This window comes from Narcine bancroftii, chromosome 1 (genome assembly GCF_036971445.1).
Source record: "Narcine bancroftii isolate sNarBan1 chromosome 1, sNarBan1.hap1, whole genome shotgun sequence".
Classification (NCBI taxonomy): domain Eukaryota; kingdom Metazoa; phylum Chordata; class Chondrichthyes; order Torpediniformes; family Narcinidae; genus Narcine; species Narcine bancroftii.
This window is the reverse complement of record NC_091469.1, coordinates 87,005,689-87,025,813: the sequence shown is the minus strand read 5'-3', so window position 1 is coordinate 87,025,813 and position 20,125 is coordinate 87,005,689. Positions and strand designations below refer to the sequence as shown.

At 39.9% G+C, this 20,125-nt stretch overlaps 1 protein-coding gene across 4 annotated transcripts in view; it reads right to left on the bottom strand.

The window, feature by feature from the left end:
• pappaa (pregnancy-associated plasma protein A, pappalysin 1a) overlaps window positions 1-20,125 on the bottom strand; it is a 374,601-nt gene that overhangs the window by 286,016 nt on the left and 68,460 nt on the right. For all 4 annotated transcript variants that reach the window (XM_069932344.1, XM_069932351.1, XM_069932360.1 and 1 more), the window contains exons 3-7: window positions 17,709-17,850; window positions 15,916-16,213; window positions 13,506-13,698; window positions 12,246-12,367; window positions 3,888-4,380 (exon numbers count right to left, since the gene is read on the bottom strand). In XM_069932344.1, coding sequence (XP_069788445.1) covers window positions 3,888-4,380; window positions 12,246-12,367; window positions 13,506-13,698; window positions 15,916-16,213; window positions 17,709-17,850 — 1,248 coding nt within the window. The remainder of the gene's footprint in view (window positions 1-3,887; window positions 4,381-12,245; window positions 12,368-13,505; window positions 13,699-15,915; window positions 16,214-17,708; window positions 17,851-20,125) is intronic.

Sequence of the window (20,125 nt, the reverse complement as noted above, 5' to 3'; positions counted from 1 at the left end):
GAGCTATGAAACGGTGCACATAACAAGTGAATTAGGTACGATTAAAAGAAACGGGTTTTCAAATTTTTTCTTTCCATCCACATACCACATTGAGAAATCCCTTACTAATCACAGAGAACCTATGGCATAGGGACTATTTAAAGTGAAATGTGAGTGGAAAGAAAAAGGTTGAGAACCACTGAATTATAGCAAGCTGGGTATGACAGATAAACAAGAATAAATGAAAGTCTACATGTTGTATCTCACTGGTCCCAACAGGAGAAAATTGTACCATGCAGTCAAATGAGATGCTAGATAATGCATCAGGTATATTACAAACATGTTCTCACCTGCCTATGTATGAAACAGTGTGAAATGACCTTTCTGTTTGCTGATAACCAAGGTAGATGCATGGTGAATATAAATAGGTCTGTTTATAATAACAGTTGATTTGAAAGACTCACATACCAGAGATTATCTGTAGATCAGGAGTATACTCAGATGACTATTTTAGGCTGAAATTAATTCTAGAAATGCTCAGACAATGTGCAAAGCTGCAGAGGTATCCAAAGGTGTGACAGTAACATTGGACTGCCAAAGGAAAGGAGTGGATGTGGTGAACCTGAAGAAGAAACGTAAATTTGAGAAAGCACTTCCAGGTTGCTGAGATATTGCAAGTACTGTGGATGTGAACTGAAGTGGGTGAAAAACTTCCAATGGGAAGGGGAAAAAATGTCCATGATATGGATCTGAAAATCTTTTCCACAAATAGCTCACAATGAAGAGGACATTGAAAGCCCATGGAGTGAATAAGGTGAACTGTGGGGACAGAGACCCACAGTCAGATTTGAAGAACCAGTTGAGCACAATGTACCTGGTGTCAAACAAAGTCAATTTTGTGGAAGCAAAGCTGCAAGATATATCTACACCAATTTGCTAGGGTACAGACATTTAATTTCACACACAGCAACATTTATTGTCGTCCTGAAGCAAGGCATCAGTCTCGAGGCAGCAGAGTTAAAACTTCAATTATGTGCTGACTTTGTACAAGACTATGATGAAGCCCTCTGTGACATGCTCTTTGAGGATGGTGAAGTCAAGCAATGAGAAGGTGCCATTGTGATGACAGGAAAGTATCTGACAAAAATCAGGAAGTAATGCAATGCAGCAAATAGAATTGATAAAAATACAACAGGATCATGGAGCAAGTAAAACAGGATGAATCCCATCGTTGAAAGTGAAGGTGAAGCCCACACCAGATATGATAGAAAACATTGGTAATCTGACACACATCACACCCTTGGAAGGTTCAAGATCACAATGATGGAGGACATCCTGTCCCTGAGGAACAGATACAGAACTGGAAGCTGCATCTGCAATGATAGTACATCAAGCCAAATATCCAAAGGGTAAAGTGTCAAAGCAAAGCACCCCCAGTGTCTGGAAGGTTTCTTTAGCTGCTTGTTTTCTTTTCCATTATTAATTAAGAAATACAATATGCAGCTTACATAATTTTGGTTGTATATTCCTATTAGCATTAGACCATGTGTTCTCTTTCTTCATGTCATTACTGTGTGAGTTTTGAACCCAATGCCATTGTCAATTAGAGGCTATACAAATAGATGCTCTTATTTAGACTGTGCTACGAAATGGAAGTCCACCAGTGGAAATGGTTCTGACTGACATCTATCACATGTCTGGCTTACTAGAAAGACCTGCAGACAGCAGATTACAACAACAACAGATGGAGTTACAATCTTTGATTAAAAATAAAAGCATCAGAATTCCTCAAGTGGTTCAGCAGGGTTTTCAAATGCATTGGAAAATTAGGAATGACAAAACATTTTCCGTTTTTTTCCCACCCCAAACAAGAGTGGAAGGAATCCTCTCATTGCCATTGGCCAATCAGAGTCTGTACAAATAAGTACTAACTTTTTGAATATAATGCGTCAGTGGAATTTACTTGATTCCGAATGTACCCTTCATCAATACCATCATTCCTTTGCAGATTTCCATATACATTACATGCTTGGCTGTATATGCCTGATTCCTGTTTACAAAAATATGTTGAAAGAAATTGATGTTTTTTTTCCAGCCTGTCAGCATTTGATCTTGTGTGTTCTAGATCTAGCCCACTGGGACTCATGTGCATGCTTAAAATGTCTTAACTGCTTTATAATATTCTTATAAAGAGGAAATATCTAATTCATCGGCACTAGTCATTGCCATGCTGCCATAGAGGGATCACTCAACAGCTTTGGAAGCTTGGTTGTGTTCTCAACAAAGCATGCAGAAAGCAAAACTGAATGAGGATTAAATGTGTGAAGAAGCGATAGAGGCAGCTCATTGCATTAATTCACTCCTGAGAGGGGTAACTAAACTTGCTAGTAAATGACTTTGGACCATTGGAATCTTTAGTTCTTTCTCTCCTCTCGCCAAACCTTTTAATGTTTCAGTTCCTGATGTGAGTGGTTCATCTTCATGTTCAATTTCATTTTCACTTTCTTGGTGGGTCTTTGAGTGTTAGTCATCCTATTCCTTCATCTATGGCCTATTCAAATTTGGAGGACTCTGTATTGAATGCATCTTATACTACCAACCTGTAATACCCTGCAAAAGCAAAATGCTTTTAGAAATCAAAAATATATCTTTTTTTAAATGTTGGAGTTACCCAGCAGGTCATTCAGCCTCTGAAGAAAGAGAAACAGTGCTACTGTTTCAGGAGATTAAATATTATTGACCCAAAATTTTAACTCTCACTGTGTCTCTTGAATGTACTTAAGTTTCATCACAATTATAATCCATTCTTTAAAGGTGAGACAAGGTTTCTTTCTACATTTTATAGGAGTGCCACAGATTTCCACCTCTTACATCACAATGTCGACCAACATTCAATTACAGCAGAAGTTAATCGACAGGGATTACTGTTACTCCTCACTTTCACAAGCTGGTTTAGCTCATAGACAGAATTGAGCCTATCGTTGTCTATCTATGAATTGGACCAATGATGCATTGGTCAAAAACAAGGAACCATCAAACAAGAATTCATCAACCACAGCTGACAATTTTCTCTCATAGCAAGTTGTCCGACAGAGAAATCTGGTTGTTTTCCTTTAAAGAATGCCTCTTCTATTCAGAAGTATATTATTGATCTTTGTTACACAGGTTCAGTTTTTGAAGGAATCAATCCAAACACGAGGCGATCATGCTGCTCTCAGTTGCAAAATTAGGTGACAAGGCAACAGATGCAAACTATTTGCAATGATTTATTTTAAAAATGGGTCAAATAAATACATTAGCTATGTGGCAAAACTTGCATTGATCCTATTTCCCTGCATTCCTCTTGCAGCGTATTTTGCACAATACTTGCCTCAATGACCTGGTGCATATAATAACTGTTCATCTGGGTTACGTGGAGGAGATGTAAACAATTTATACAAAACAAAATCTGAGCTTTTGGAGACCATTTATGCAAAAGATCCTTTGGTATCCAAGCTGTTTAATGACATTTGGCCAACGACACTTCTCAGAACTTTTTTTTGCTATCAGATTAGGTTCCATTTAATGCACTTAGAGTTTAAAAATAGGTTCCCAATTTTGGAATTCTACTATAATAAGATCTGTAACCTTAACTCCTGTTGGTTCAAATGATATGGAAAATCATCGTCATGGTGCTGTCTTCTAATGAAGATGTGGAAAAAAAATTGATTGTAATGTGGGAATAATTTAAAAAAAGTAATGCTAGATTAAATAACTTGCCCTGCCCATGGTCCCTCTTCTAGTCTCAGAAAAGAAGTGTTGTTGGAGTGAACCTGCCTCTGAACTCAGTCAAACAATTTTGAAAAGAAAATACAAGAATCAATCAACAGTTTGGAGAATGTAGGAAAAAGCAAACTTTAACTACTTACACATCTTCAAATTTTCTGTTTAGATCATTCGCTATGATAGTTGGTCCCTCTTTGAAAGGTGGATCTCGCTTGATTTTGTAGCGGATGGGTTGGCATTCTCTGCATAAAATGTTTTGTGGTGCTGAGGTCAGCATCGCAGCATCAATTTCCAGATGCTCATCGAGTGTGAAGATTCGAATGGCATAAACCTCCTCCGTCACTGTGAGCCTGACTGTAATAGGGACATCACAGAAGACGTTTTGCGGCCCAAGAGAGATTTCCTGTCCACTCACTGTCAGTAGTACTATATTGTGGATGGCTGCGTAAGCCTCCCCTTCAGTGAAGGTGACCCAGACAGTCAAGGAATCAGGAATCAATGTGTAGCGAAATTCCAGTTCCAAGTAGCAGCCTTGAGGTTCGGGACACACTGGAGGAACTGTCTTATCGTCGACACCTGCATCAGGGCTCCACGTCCTCACGCTGTTTTCGCAAGGTTGGTCCACATCCGGGGGCCCTGGGTAGGGAAAAGTTTGAAACAAACTTGAAATCTTCTCACTGATTAGTTGAAATAAATGCATTCCAACTCTTCATTCTTTGGATATAGTAAGGCTGAAAGCTGGTGAAATTGGCAGTTTAAATTACTGTTTGACAAACACATGGATTTCTCTTTCTAATCAATAACAATTTTAGTAATGCTTTAAACTACAAAATACGTATTAAAGTTCAGTTGAAAATTTTCCTCTTATTTCAATCAGTATGTTAATGTTCAGTGATGCCTTTAAAGATTCATTGTTGACATTTGATGCTTGGATCCCACAGAAACTATGGCTACAAATTTTATAATTGCTGCACCAACTATTCTTTTGGGAAATATTTATTTTCCATTATTTTTATCATACAATTTTTCTTTCTTTGATTAAATTATCTCTTAATTTGTTGACTTCTAATACATCATCAGTGAAGAGCAACATGGGGCCATATAAAGGGGGAAGCATGAAGAATGTACAAAAAGATCACCCCAGGAGAAAAGAGCAAATTTCCTTCCAAACAAGATAGATGCCAGAGAGAAATTCTTGCTTTAATTGTTGCCAATTGCTCATTTGAAGTTTAATAAATGTTTTGCACAAATGGCACATATTATTTCTCTTTGAGTTTTAACGTATGGTGTTACGTTAGGGACATTATTAAAGGCCTAAAAGAAGTATTTAGAGTGGATGAGCAAGGGAGTACTGCAGTTGCATCTCAGAGCACACAGCAGTCAAAATTAGACTCAAATTACAAATTGAGCAGTTACATCCATTTGGATAGTTAACTCTGGTGATGAATCTACAGTCAGAGGTGCTGGACTGGATCATTGCATGAGGCATCAACTCTCTGGCTAGTTTTCTTTCAGCGGGCAGTCACTCCAAAGTAAAATATTTACTTCAGGTGTTTTTATTTTCCCTCTTAAGTGATCAGGGACTTTGTGGCATGGCTATCTGTGTCAAGTGGAGCAGGATAATTTTATGGTTGCATGGTTACATTCTCTAAATGATCTTTTTTCACAGTGCAACTTTATATGAAGGAAGGTTGAGTAATCTTTCCCAGCCTTCTCACTGCCTCGGGAATCTTAAGCAAACAATAAGAAACTGAAAGAATTCAGCACTAATGGACATTGCTTCAGGTTGGGATCCTTTATTGAGACAAAAGTAAGAAGGGGTGACATCAGGTATCCCACGGTGAGGGGGGAGGGGCATATAGAAGCTGGAGAGGGGCTAAGTGATAAGTATTTGACCGAAGCCAGAGAGAGACCACTGGGAAGGGGAGAAATGAGAGAAAATGTAAGAATGCAAGCAGGTAAAGAGATGTAAACAGTGGAACCAGATGGAGGTTGGGGTTACCTAAAAGGAGATCAACATCCATGCTGTTGGCATTAAGATTGTCCAGAAGGAATATGCTGTGATGTTCCTCAAGTTTATATTTGACAGAACCCTAGCAATGGTTGAGGAAAAGAACAGATATGTATGTGTATGAGCAATAATGGGTTGGATCCAGGGAGATCTAGGTTTGACTCACAGAGTGCAGGTGTATGGGGATCCAGTCGCCCAAATTGCATTTGGCCTCACTGATGCAGATGAGGACACTTAGATGCATTGAATGAAGAAGATTAAATTGGACAACATGCCTGGAAAGACAGTTTGTGGATGTGAATGGAGGTGAGTGGGGAAGATGTTGGGATAAATTTTGCACTCTCTTATGATAATGGGGACTACCTGAGTGGAATGGTGAGTGGGGAGTGAAGAGCGGACCAGAGATTCTTAAAGCAATTGATCCCTGAAAAAAAACAGGATCAGGATGCAAAAAGTGGAAAAATGCAAAAAGTGTCACCCATTCTACCTGCTGAGGGAGTTCACCACCATCATCCAGGTCGCAGTGTACATTGTGCCCCAGGTTAACATCAGGCTGGCACTGGAGGGACTGAACACTGTGATGAACAGCCATGAGACAGCATATCAAGATTCCTTCCCGATCAGGCAAACCTGAAGACTCTGAGAAACTACTACCAACATGTCACATGCAAGACCAAGGGAACTTACACACTCAACCACTGCTACACCACCATGAAAAATGCACTTTGGCAAGTCTGATCATCTGGTTGTACTTCTACTCCCGGCATACAAGCAGAGACTGAAGACCACAGGGCCAGTGGTGAAGATGGCAAAGGTATGATTGAGGGAGGTGGAGGAGCATCTGCAAGACTGCTTTGAATCAGTGAACTAGAACATATTCAAGAACTCATCTATAGACTTGAATGAATAAGCAACAGGTGTCACTGACTTCATCAAGACCTGCATGGATGAGTACATGCCCACATGCAAATACAGTGTTCCTCAAACCAGAACCCCTGGATGAATCATAGTATCCACAACCTGTTGAGGGAGAGCAAGGGATCAAGATCTCTCCAAGAGGTCCTGGTCCAACATGTGGAAGGCCATCTCTGAAGCAAAGTGACAATTCCAGAGGAAACTAGAGACAGAGATAGATACTATGGCAAGGAGTGCAGCCCATCACAGCCTACAAAGTAAAGGTGAACACTATAGATGGCCTTGAGGTTCGGGACACACTGGAGGAACTGTCTTATCTAATGAGCTGAAGACCTTCTATGCCCACTTAGAGAAGGAGAACCAAACAGTGCCTACTGGAATCCCTGAAAAAAGCTTAGAACCCTGCGATATCTATTTCTGAGGGTGATGTCACAACATCATTCAAGAGGGTGAACCCTCACAAGGCCTCAGTCCCTGAGAGTACCTGGTAAGGCACTGAAAATTTGCGCCAACCAACTAGCTGAAATGGACACGGACATTTTCAATGTCTCAGTGTGGCAGTTAGAGGTTCCCACCGGCTTCAAAATGGCATCAGTCATCGAAAAAGAGCAGTGTGAGCTACCTCGATGACTACTGCCCAGTAGCACCAACTTCTACTGATTAAATGCTTTGAGAGGCTGGTCATGGCCAGAATTAACACGAACCTTAGTGAACATCTGGACCCACTGCAATTGGTCTATCATCACAATCGTCCACTGCAGATGCAATATCACTGGCTCTCTACTCAGTCCTGGATCACCTCAAAAACAGAAATTTATACCTATGGCTGCTCTTCATCGACTACAGCTCAGCCTTCAATATCATTTCCTCAGCGCTGGTCTGGAAGCTACAAACTCTAGGCCTCTGTACTCCACTGTGCTATTGGATCCTTAACTTTCTCATTGGAAGACCACAATCAGTACGAATTGGAAACAACACCTCCTCCTCATAAATCATTAACACAAGCACGTGCTTAGCCCACTGCTCTATTTGTTATACGAGTGTGTGGCCAGGCACAATTCCAATGCCATCAACAAGTTCTCCAATGATACCACTGTTGAAGGCAGAATCACAAACAGCAATGAGAAAGGGTACAGGAAGGAGCTAGATCAGCTCATTTAAGGTGTAATGACAACAACCTTGCGCTCAACATCAGTAAAACCAAGGAGATAATTGTGGACTTCAGAAGGAAGTTAGGGTTACATTATCCAGTCCTCATTGAGGGCTCAGTAATGGGGAGGGTTAAGAACTTCAAATTCCTGGATGTTAGCATCTCCAAGGATCTGTCCTGGAGCCTTCACATTGATGCAATCGCAAAGAAGGCTCACCAACTGCTATAATTTGTGAGATGTCTGAGGAGATTCGTTATGTCACCAAAGATTCTTGGAAACTTCTACAGGTGTACTGTGGAGAGCACACTGGCGGGTTGCATCACTGCCTGGTTTGGAGGCACCAACTCTCTGGACAAGAATAAACTCCAGAGAGTTGTTAACTTAACCTGCAACATCACAGGCACCAGACTTCACTCCATTGAGGACATCTACATGAGGCAGTGTCTTAAAAAAAAAGCAGACTCTATCCTCAAAGACTCACACCACATAGGCCATGTCCTCTTCATTCTGCAAGAATCAGGGAAAAGGTACAAGAGCCTAAAGATGAGCACTCAATGGCACAAGGACAGTTTCTTCCCCACTGCCGCCAGATTCCTGAATAACCAATGAACCAAAGACATTTCTTTACTTATTGTTATTATTTTATTTTATTTTTGTCAATTAATGCCACAAGATGGTTTGCACGATGATGCTGCCACAAAGTACCAAATTTCATGATAATAAATCTTGATTCTAAATTGTACCTGGTGGTGGAATTTAGTTTATGTTAGCAGAAGTGTTGGAAGATGGTGCATTGGATGCAGAGGCTGGTGGGGTAGAGAATGAAGATCAAAAGGACCCTGGTTGTCTGCCTGGTGGAAGGTTGGGCGAGTGCAGAACAAAGCAAAATGGAGGAGATAGGAATACAGGCTTTGGGGAATCCACGTTCATCAAAGTTCTAACAGACAAGTTCACATGTGAGATTAGCTACTTCATAGGTTGGACCAAGCATAGTGGTTACTGAGATAAACAAGGTGTGGATTCCTGATGAAAGGTTTTCGGTTTGTGGCTTTCCTTAATTGCTGCCTGACCTTCTGAGTTCCTCCAACACTTTGACTCATGCTCACTGGCTGGTGATCAGGAGTAATAGTCTGGTTTTGCAGTCACTGGATTTTTGCAGTGAAAGAATCATTTGCCACAACCTCAGTTTACACTAAGGATCAAATGATTTAGGCAAATCAAGGATGACAAAATAAATCATAGGACCTAAAACCTGTTCGTCTTTCTGTAAGCAATGAAGCTGATCGTCACATTCCGAGATGCAAAGCTGCATGCCGAGGGATGCACAAAGGCTCGGTGGGAAAAAGAGTTTAGTGTCTCAGTGAACACTGAGGAGCTGGGTTCAGTGCACCTGCCTCTCAAATGCCCCACAGGTGCATTGTTTTAGCAGGAAATATAAGCAGCATTGATGCATTTGGCGAGAATGTATTGAATTAATGGCACAATGAATATGGGGAGAGATGTGCAGCAATTATATTGAAAGCATGTATTATGAGCAATGAATTTTTTTGAAATTAAAGTGAAGTTACTCTGGACCCACCAGAGACAGCAGATGTTGAGAGGAGGAACCCAACAGGATCAGCAGCATCAGTAGGAATTGTCAATGTTTCGGTTGGAAGACTTCATCAAGATTGAGAGTGCAGAGGGGATATGGGCAGAATAATGAAGGCATTATTTCTTCTCTTCCTGTATTGCACAGTTTGTTTACATTTCTTCATTTTTTTGTAAGCACGTGAACATAGAGTACAATTTTTTTTTGTGCTACCAATAGGTGGCAATTCTGCCTTGCCCACAGGAGTAAAAGAATCTCAAGATTACATGTGATGTCATGTATGCACTCTGACAATACATTTGAAATCTGAATCTTATAGCGGGAGGGGCTAGACGGTGGGAGACTGGGGAACCAGCAAGTGATAAAGAATGGTGGATCTATGTGGCAAAAAGCCAGAAAACCATAGTAACCAGAGCGAGAGCACCAAGAAAGGGACTCACAGAAGTGCCGTCGAAGAGAAGAAGGCTTAAGGTCCACATGCCTTGAAGGGACTCAAGAGGATTAGTTTTTTTTTAAAACAAAATGGTAACTGGCCCCTCCAGCCTATGAATCCACAATGCCCAATTTCAGCCACATGACCAATTAACCTACTAACACCATATATTTTTGGTGCGTGGGAGAAAATCAAAGGACTTGAAGGAAACCTATGTGATTATGGGGAGAACATACAAACTCCTTACAGACAGGGGCATGTTGGAACCAGGGTGGTTGGTGCTGTAATAGCATTGTGGTAACCACTACCCGATCGATCCATGCTGTCCAGAAAGTGCAGATTTTGGAATCAGAATTTATTGCCATGAAATTTGGTGTTCTGCAGCAGTTTAGTGCAAAATTCATATTATAACCCCATCTTACAACATTATTATTTAAAAAATGCACAAAAGTAAGGCAATGTCTTCGGTTCAGTGATTATTCCAGAGCAAAGAATCAATCCACTGGAGAAACTCAATGGGTTGAGCAGCATCAATGGGAGTAAAGAATGGTCAGTGTTTCAGGTTGGAACCTTTCATAAAGGCTGAGATTGCAGAGGGGAAATGGCCAGTATAAATAGGATAGGGTGAGTGGGATTGAACTGGGGACAATACATACTTGGTGAGCCAGGGAGGGGTGAAGGATGATAAGATTGTATTTAGCAACAGAGGAACTTGGACCTTCACAAGACTGAAGCCTGACGACAGAACCTCACAGACCTGATTAGAGATACCGAGCCTAGAATTTAATCCACTGTGCCTCATATGTGACCCACAGAAAATCTTTACACTGATATATTTTGTTGAGATCACCTCTTCATGTCTGCTGTGATGGATTCTCTTCACAATTTGCAGCACAGTGCATTTTGTTTTCCTTACAAAAGGCTCATGATTAAATCATACAAGCCTGAGGCAAGACACAATAGGTTGATCTTTGCACAGTTACGTGGTTTGATCAACTCCACAAAACAGCAAAGCTAGTTTCAAAATTCACTTGTCAATATTTATTCTAAACTTTTATTTGTATTTATTTGTGGTGATCATATAACTATTTAATGGAATGTGGCATGCAGTTTTTCCTGGGGATCTGTTCTGGAGCCAAAACTTTTCACTGTGTTCATTAATGACTTGACTAAAGGAAGAGCATTAAATATCCAAATTTGCAGATGGTGCCAAAAGATATTAATAGAAAGGAGCAGGAAGTTGCAAAGGGAATATGATGCACAGCAACTTAAATGGTGGCAAGAGTTAGGCTAGTCAATTTGAACACAAGAAATGTGTTTCATCTCCAATCAGTAGCACTATGTACCCTCTGTACACTAGACTTTCACTCGGAAATGAACTTGACTGGATATGAATTTGAAAACCAGAGAAAAATGAACTGATAAATCTTTATAGCACATTAACATTAGCAACCAGCGATTAATTTCTGGGGAATAAATCAAGGTTTGAATACATTTGGAGAAACTTGGGATTGTGAAGAAGAAGAAAAAAAAGACAGGATTCATAAGTTGGGTGTGATAAAAGAACAACTGTTAAAATTAAAATGTTAAATTTCAAATTGTGGAGTTAAATATATAATACTATAGAAAGGAAGAGATGATGAGGATTTGTCCTTTGGGTCTAATCTTTATATAATCACGAATCTTTGTAACACCAGATGGCAAAACCAGCGAGATGTATTCTTATCCAATACCTTAGTTCCAAATGCAATTCTTTGTTTTACTCATCAACATAAATAATAATAGACAATAGACAATAAGAGCTGGAGTAGGCCCTTCAGCCCGTTGAGCCAGCACCGCCATTTTACAGATCATGGCTGATCACTACCATCAGTACCCCTTTCCAGCCTTATCCCCATAACCCTCAACTCCTTTGCACATTCTTTATATGCAAGGCCAAGAACATAATATTGCAATGTAAGGGCAAGAATTGATTGCTTAATTGACTTAACATCTATTTCAGTGTGAAATCTGTGGAGGAACTTGCAAGACCCTCTGTAAAACAAAATTAAGCTTTTACAACAATTAGGCAACTTTGAATCAAGAAGTACAGAAATGCTGTCAAATAGCAGGAGAGTAAGTCAGCTCAGGCCACTTTCACATCTCTTAATAACAGGTTGAAGGTAAAAGAGTACCATCTCCTGGCATGGTTAGTGGATGGCAACCTATATTGTGATGCAATGGAGAGAAAAGACTGATAAGTTAGGAGTAGGGCAGAGTATTTCTGATGGAAGAAGTTTGTACAAGATGGGAGCACCAAGCTTACATCAAATAAATGACAGCATGCAATGTTCTGCCTCCAAAATCATCCATGTGGCAAAGGGTAGCTTCACATTTTGCTTTGTTTTAGCTGTCACTAACCTTCTGCTTCCCTGGGGCTCCAGTGTCCAGATGGGTCACATGGTCTTGGGGAAGAAGCATTGAAGGCATACTGGATAAGTTCTCCATTCTCAGTGCAGGCTTCACAGACTGATCCTGGTTCACTAAAGTTTTCAAATTCAATGTTAAATATAAAAGTACCTATATTAGCATTTTTCACAGGCAGCAGACCAACAGCTTCAGATGTGTCCATAATGTGTCATCACTGGCTTTAAAAGTGCAGCTAAAGTGTTTCAGCTTAATATTATCTATACATCTTGGCATCCTCTATACATTTAACAATACCCAAGCTCCAATCTTTGTCCATGTAGAACAGTGTTATGCAGTCAGGCATGCATCGATAGGTCAACCAATCTCCCATCAGTGGAACACAAGAAAACCTCCTGACAATTAGTGTGCAGAGGTCACCTGTAAATAGATTCTTGATTATCAGCAGGGACTCAACGAGTCAAAGGGCCTACTTCTGTCATGTGCCTCTCTACAACTTTTTTCAAGCTATTGGTCAAGATTTTGCCAGAAGGAATTGTTTATAAAATGCCCTATTAAGTCCTTGTTTTGGTTTGAACATGTTTTTGCACAAAAAGGCTGATTGTAAGGTGAAGATGAACAGCAGAACAAACTGCATCTTCTAAACCCATGTGAGTGAAAGAAATTGTATGAGAAAACTGGTACGGACTTGAAAGGCCGACATGGCCTGTTTCCGTGCTGTAAATGGTTATATGGTTAAAGGAACTTTGTACCAATAGAAAGCAGAAGGAAAACTGAACTATATTTAAAATTTACAATTCAAAATCTCTATAAATTCCAATTTATCTAAATGGGCCAGACAGGTGAATTGGATGTTGAAGGGATAATTCTGGTGCCAGCAATAAGTGGCCAGCTATTGGCCAATTTAATGGTCAATTATTGTGCAAATATGGAAATTTTATTAAAGTGATGCAAGAGTAAGGTGAAATGGAAACTTTTGTAAAGTTGCACAAATCGCTAAAAAGTTTCCTCTGGTTCCCAACTCATTGATTATTTCTGCCTCACCATTAGATTTGTGTGCTAATGACCCTGTGAGAATCACACTCCATTTTGTCTGCAGCAAATTCTGGGGCAATACTGTGTCCAATTGTGTTACTTTCAGCTGCTTGACTCTAATTATTGCTGATTTGACTGGCTGAACTGTCAAAGTCTCCTAAACATTTGATGAGGTAGCAAACAATAAAGAGCATGCAGTGAGCACATGGCTATTGTCACCTCTCATAGAACTGCCCATCGACTGGATGAAGCCAGTGGAGCGTCACCGATTCTGCACTCTGATGTATTATCTCTGGGGCAACAGGAACAGGTGGAGGCTTTGTCGCTGCCTGCCAACTCTGGTACACCAGATCCAAGTAACAGTGCATCCGAGCGACTTGATTGGGGCTAAAGGAGTTGGTGCAATCATCATCTTTAAGAGAGAAATAGACCATTCATGAAACTCACATCTGACTCAAAACCTATGTCAAAATTTTACTCATACTCCCACCTGCAAAAGGAACCTAGGAGTTCTTGCTCATTCTCTCCACAATAATTGAATTGATGCTGATTTGTATTCCATATCTTACAATAACAAGAAGATTGACAACACAAAGGTGATTTCATATAAAACTTAATAGGGATGGATTGCTCCAAGACCTCAGGTCTCCCAAACCTGAAGTCACATTGTTCAGGAGTTGCAAGATTGCAGTGGTGATTGGCACTCAATTAATATACCATTCAAGTTCCAATTGCCAAAATACCTTGGATATCTCTTTGGCTGTCTCCTCAGTTGACAGGAAGGCACAACAGCAATGGCACTTCCTGAGAAGACTGAAGCAGTTAAGGCTACCAGCCACCATCATGTCAACCTTTGACAGGAGCTCAATTGAGAGCATCCTAGCCGGCTGCATCACAGTGTGGTATGGTTGCTGCAAAGAAAGGGATTGGAGGTCAATCTACCAGACCATAAAGAGTGGCAGAGAGGATCACTAGAGTCTCCTTCCCCCCATTGACATGATCTACTGGGATTGTTGCTTGAAGAGCGCGTGCAAAATCATTGAGGAGCCCTTCTACCCCGCACTCAGCATCTGAGTTTCCCTGTTGGGAAAGAGACACAGGAGTATCAGAACCAGTGCCCCCAGGCTGAGGAACAGCTTCTTCCCATGAGCAGGGACTCTCATATTCATGAAATAATATTTATTTATTTATTTGTGTAAATGAATACTTGTCCAGAGTCGTTTGCCTGTATGTGTGTTATGTGTATGTGTGTTTTATACTGAAGACTTGAGAATGCTCTTTCATAGGGTTGTACTTGCACAATTAGGTGACAATAAACTTGACAAACAATTTTTCATTCTTTCATTGTCAGGAAAATGTAAAAGTTTTGTGAGTAGATTGAAGTATCAAAAAATAATCAAAAATACTTATCAAAATATATGAAATACGATGGACTTTCTTTTTGTAGCTGGCATTAAGTTGAGGGGCCAGATGTGAAATTCATTTGGAACCTCTTGTTATAAAATTATTACCCTTCTACTGTGTCTGCAGCAGAGTGGGAGGTCAGGTATGCTGATATCTGTCCTTGACACTATCACGTACTTCTCTTTGTGGGTCTCCAATGGTCTGAAAGTCAAATGGCTGATGGTGGAATGCAAACAGGACCCCAGAGGACTGGTGAGCATGTTTTGACCCACTCAAAGGTTAAAGCCGTATTTATATTCTCCGATCAAACCACTTTTGGCCACAGCATAAACTAATACAGGAACATCAAAAAGCAAGCAAATTATCTGAAAGGGAATTGTTCCATCTAGCAGAAGGAAAATGTTGCTCTTTGACCTTTGCTTCTTTCTTCCTTAAAAACAATAATTTCCTGCAGGGTCTCTCTTCAGGTCTGTGCAAAATTGCAAAAAATGTAAGTGTCCTTTAACAATATTTGGGTATTTGTTCAGTGCAGTGTTTGCCATCAATAAAGCATTTGCCAACACAAATATAGAATTTATGTAAAGTTTAACTGTGTTTCCCTGATATAAAAAATGAACAAAGCAGGGATTACATAATATTTCTCAGAAAATTGCATGAGGGGCCAAACAGGGATTGCATTGCCATTACACCACCATTTTTCTTGATGTCTGCTGTAATATTTGGTCCGACTTCTATCACACTAATACTTCCTCCTTTATCGTGCATGATTCAAGCAAAATTTCCAAATCTAACAAACAGAGTTGAGAGGAGTAAAAAACAAAAGTTTGCAGACACCATGCTTGAAGTAAAAACCCAATGCTGGAGAAACTCAGCAGATCAAACAACGTAATTTATGTCGCAAAGATAAAGAGACATAAGCAACATTTTGGGCTGAGGCCTTCATCAAGCCAGAGCGTTGAGAAACTCTTCCGCAAGAATGAAAATTCAAAGAGAAAACAAGCTGCTGGAGGAAGTCCGGCCAAGCAGCAACTGTGGAGGGAAATGGAAAGTCAAGACCCTTCACCTGTGCCCAATACGTCCATGTTGCTTTCCCTGCCACAGATGCTGTCGAAACCGCTGAGTTCCTCCAGCAGTTTGTTTTTGGCTCAAGATTCCAGCATCTGCAATCACTTGTGACTCCAAAATTCAAACATGAATGCACCCAGTAATTTAGTGGCTATCTTACCAGCATAACTCATGTAATTAAAGAATGGAGTATCAATGAAAAGGCCAATGCCACATGTTTCATTTCCAGGGTCAGGATCTTTGCAATGTTTACTCTTTGGCGTTGGATTAGTATCAGCACACAAGTCGCCAGTCTCCATTGAAGCCTCAGTCTCCATGCATGGGTCTGTACAGGATTCAATTTCAGAAATCCCCTTGAATACGTGGTAGAGGCCAAGACTGTGGCCTATCTCGTGAATCATGGTATGGGTATGACCAGGAATTCCATAAAATGATGGGTTCAGCACTATGCCACCTAGGTATACAAACAGAAGTAATTTACCTATGGAAATATATTGGTGCAAATGTCAGAGTTAAATACTGGAAAAGAACCAGTTGGAATATATAGGCATGATTAACATGGGATTGAAGTTGCAGCAATCTTCATGAGTGTTGGCAAACACCGTTTTAAAAATTTTGATCTGAAATAGACTCATCTGAGTTAATGATTTTATTAATATAATAAGTCTGTTCTTGCCTCAAACTTATACATTAAAATTTAGAGTGGAAACTTGAAAATGCAATTGCCTCATATAGAAAAAATCAGACATACTGTATCTGAGGCGAACCTCATTGCTCCTCAATGAAGTAGTTATTGTCACCAGAACAAGAGTTTTCCTACAGATTATTTAATCAACATTTTTACACAACTAAATTATTCATGAGATTTCATTTCATTAAACTCTTTACAATTGGCATGTGTTCACACCATCTCCTCCATAAGTTCTGACTCCATCTATTGACATTTTTACCACTGTTTGCATTTAATGTCAGCATGTGAAGAGATGTAAGGAAAATATGAATAATAAGGCAGAGAAGCTGAGAGGAGATCAGCTGAAGAAAAGGTCAGGCTCCCGTTTGTTTTCCGACACTGACTGTACTTGGAGGTTTTGGATGAAATGTCTATTGCTTTACCACATGGCATTCTGCAACACTTTGCAAATTGCCGCCTGCATTGCTGACTTCATACATCCCAGAAGCATTCAATGTTCTCTCAGCTTTCCATTAGGTCATTGATGCTGCTTTTATAAAACAGTCCAGCTATTTAAAGTTGTAGCAATTCAGCTCACTGTCATAAGCCATGCTGCTGAATGCAGACCACATACCAAGCTATTATGTTGAAACAAATTTTAATAAGGTTTGATTGAGAATTTTCTCATACTGTTCCTAGAGATTCATTTATCAATGATCACAGCAATATTTTACATCTGACTCCTCTGATAACATTGACTAATGCCAAATCTTGAAAATATAATAATGGTTTGTAAAAAAAAGTTCATGCACTAAGATTACGCTTTTAGCTTTCCTTGTAATGCATTGTTAATTTTTTTAAAGAAAATTATGCTTTTCCACATATTTATGTCATGCTACTATTTCTCTGTGAAACTTCCCAAGAAAGGAGGGAGATCAGAAAAGCTCCCTCTGAGGTGACTTGGAAGAAAGGGGAGTGGTCATCAAAAGAGGGAGAAAATAGAGATAGGGAGGGAGAATGAGAGAGGCAGAGAATGAAATATGGAGAGAAAGAAAAATGTGGAGGGAGAGCATGATGGAGAGGGAGATAGAGAGAGAGCACAAGAGAGACAGCCATGGGGAAAGAGTGGATAAGAGCAAAGAAAAATGGAGAGAAAGTGAGAGGCGGGAATATTGAGGCAAAGGGTGCTGAATGGATTACCAGCATAGTTAAAAATTCTAAGATAAATAAGAGGTTGTTTTCTAAGCAAATGTTATTTCAAACATTTTCTATCTACTACCTAGATGTGTCAGGGCTTCTTTATCCCATGGCCATGTGGCAACTCCAGCCAGCTCTTCATCAGATGAATTGGCAAAGAATATATTGAGATGTGTTGCACCATCCAGTTTTAGAATGTTCTTCAGATCTTTCACATCCAAGTATGCCCTGCAATCAAAGCACAATTTCCATGAAAATGTTCCATCACACCTGATACTCTTTCCCTAGTCGATAAATGATGCCAGATCCATTTCAAGTTAGCGAGTTCAACCACAATCATTCCTGTGACTGAACTGCACAATGTTCTGCAATCTGCTGTTGACGTAACATCGATGCCAGTCAGAGTTATTTTGTATAAATGCTACCACAACCTTGAGGATGGGCAGGGAAGGGCAGGGTGGGTGGGTGAGGGGATTGGTCTCTGTACCACACACCAGGTTGTTATTTGCTTCATGAAACTGGGATCCCACTCTCTAGCCCACCAATCTAATGTGGCAAAGAACCCAACATTGCTGTTAGTGCATGGTTACTGTGAATCACACCCACCAAAGGGGATTTAGTCCTGTCCATTTTGGTCCAAGTCTAAGTGATGTGATAAATATCAATTACTGACAAACAGGACCATAACTCTGAAAATGAAATTTTAAGCTGTAAAATTTTGCAACTTTTTTGATATTTTACCTGTCTTGTTTTCATTCATTCTTTCTACCCTGCTATTTAATTTCCTCATATCTATAATACACTAATATTCCTTTGTGAAACTTGTGAAGAGGGCATAGGTATATCTCGTATAATGTGTATGACAATAAACTCTTTATCATTATTATTAAGTTAATTCAGTCTCTGTCTTTCATATATATTGTTTTGTTTGCAGTCTTATTTTGCATGAAAATGGTTTAAAACTGTCTTTTTATATTCCCGGAAGGTTGTCAGTGAGAATTTGTTGACAAGGAAAGTCCATGTCACAGAGATTATTAGATCTTCTATGAGCAGTATTGATCAAAGTCATTGCCAAATGCCATTGCTTCACCATTGACTGCAAAAGGATAGGCCAACTCTTTTCTGAATCCTATTTCATTCAATGCTGGAAGACCACACAGGGTTGTAATTAGACTATTCGCTCCAAGAAACGAAGTCATCTACACCGATTTACAGAAAATTTTATTAATCTTAACCCTCCTGGTAGTCTGTCACAAGCATTCCAGCAAGCTGGGTTTGTGTTCCCATTCTGCACTGTTAGAGATGAGATTAAAGTAAGTCTGCCCTCTCATATATCTTCCAAAAACAACATTTCACTATTTTCGAGAAGACCCAGCTTTCCAATCAATAGTTATTTCTGGAAACATTTTGTTCACAAACTTACCACATTACAAAATTGACAGCATTTTGAAAACTTGCACTTGGTTATAATGTGCTTTGGCATGGCCTGAGACTGGGAAAGAAATTATATTCATGCAACATTTTCTTTCTTACTTATCATGAATGTTGCCAGAAGAAAATTTTTTTTTCACGATGTAACTTAAGATCTTAATTGTGCTGAAGTTACTGTAAATAATAAATGGTAAACATGAGTTGTGTATTCTGGAGTTAAATAATCTGATTATATACCACAATAATACAGGGTATACAAGCAGTCCCTGGGTTATGAACATCTGACTTATGGACAATTTGTACTTTCGAATGGACTACATGTAGCTTCAGTGGTTTGTTAGCTTGAGGAAGGAGAACGCTGCTGGCAGTTGTTGCCCAATGATTCATAGTTAAAGAGTTTCCCCAAGAAAAAGAGAGATTTCAGAGCTCAGAGAGCGATAGGGCTTCATTGTAAGTGAAGAGAAAGAAAAGAGTGTGGATCGTGGAGCAGCATGCAGAAGCCTTTAGACTGCCTAGCAGCATCTGACTGCAACCACCGGATGTGAATGAACCAGTTTCCATTAAAGTTCAACCTCTTTTAACATTGGGTGGACAACAGCCACCAGCATCTGGCATTTTTTCTGATTCTGCCAGCCTTAGGAGCGGTGCTGAAATCATGCAGGACTTCTCCCGCTGCAGGATGCTACATTGGTATGCCATTTAAAGTTGGCGCAGCCTGTGTGATGTCATCAAGTACATGCTTGTAAAAGGACTATGAATATGCCCTATTTATCACATTGGGACACGATTGTATAAGGACAATGAATATGCCCTATCTACCACATTGGGGCATGATTTTAGAAGGACTATGAATATGCCCTATCTACCACATTGGGGTACAATTTTAGAAAGACCATGAATACACCCTATCTACCACACTGGGGCACAAATTTAGAAGGACTATGAATACACCCTATCTACCATACCAGAATGGGACACAATTTTAGAAGGACTTTGAATATGCCCTATCTACCACATTGGTGCCAACAAATAAAGCTGTTCAAAAATTGCCTACATGAATTTGCCATGGATA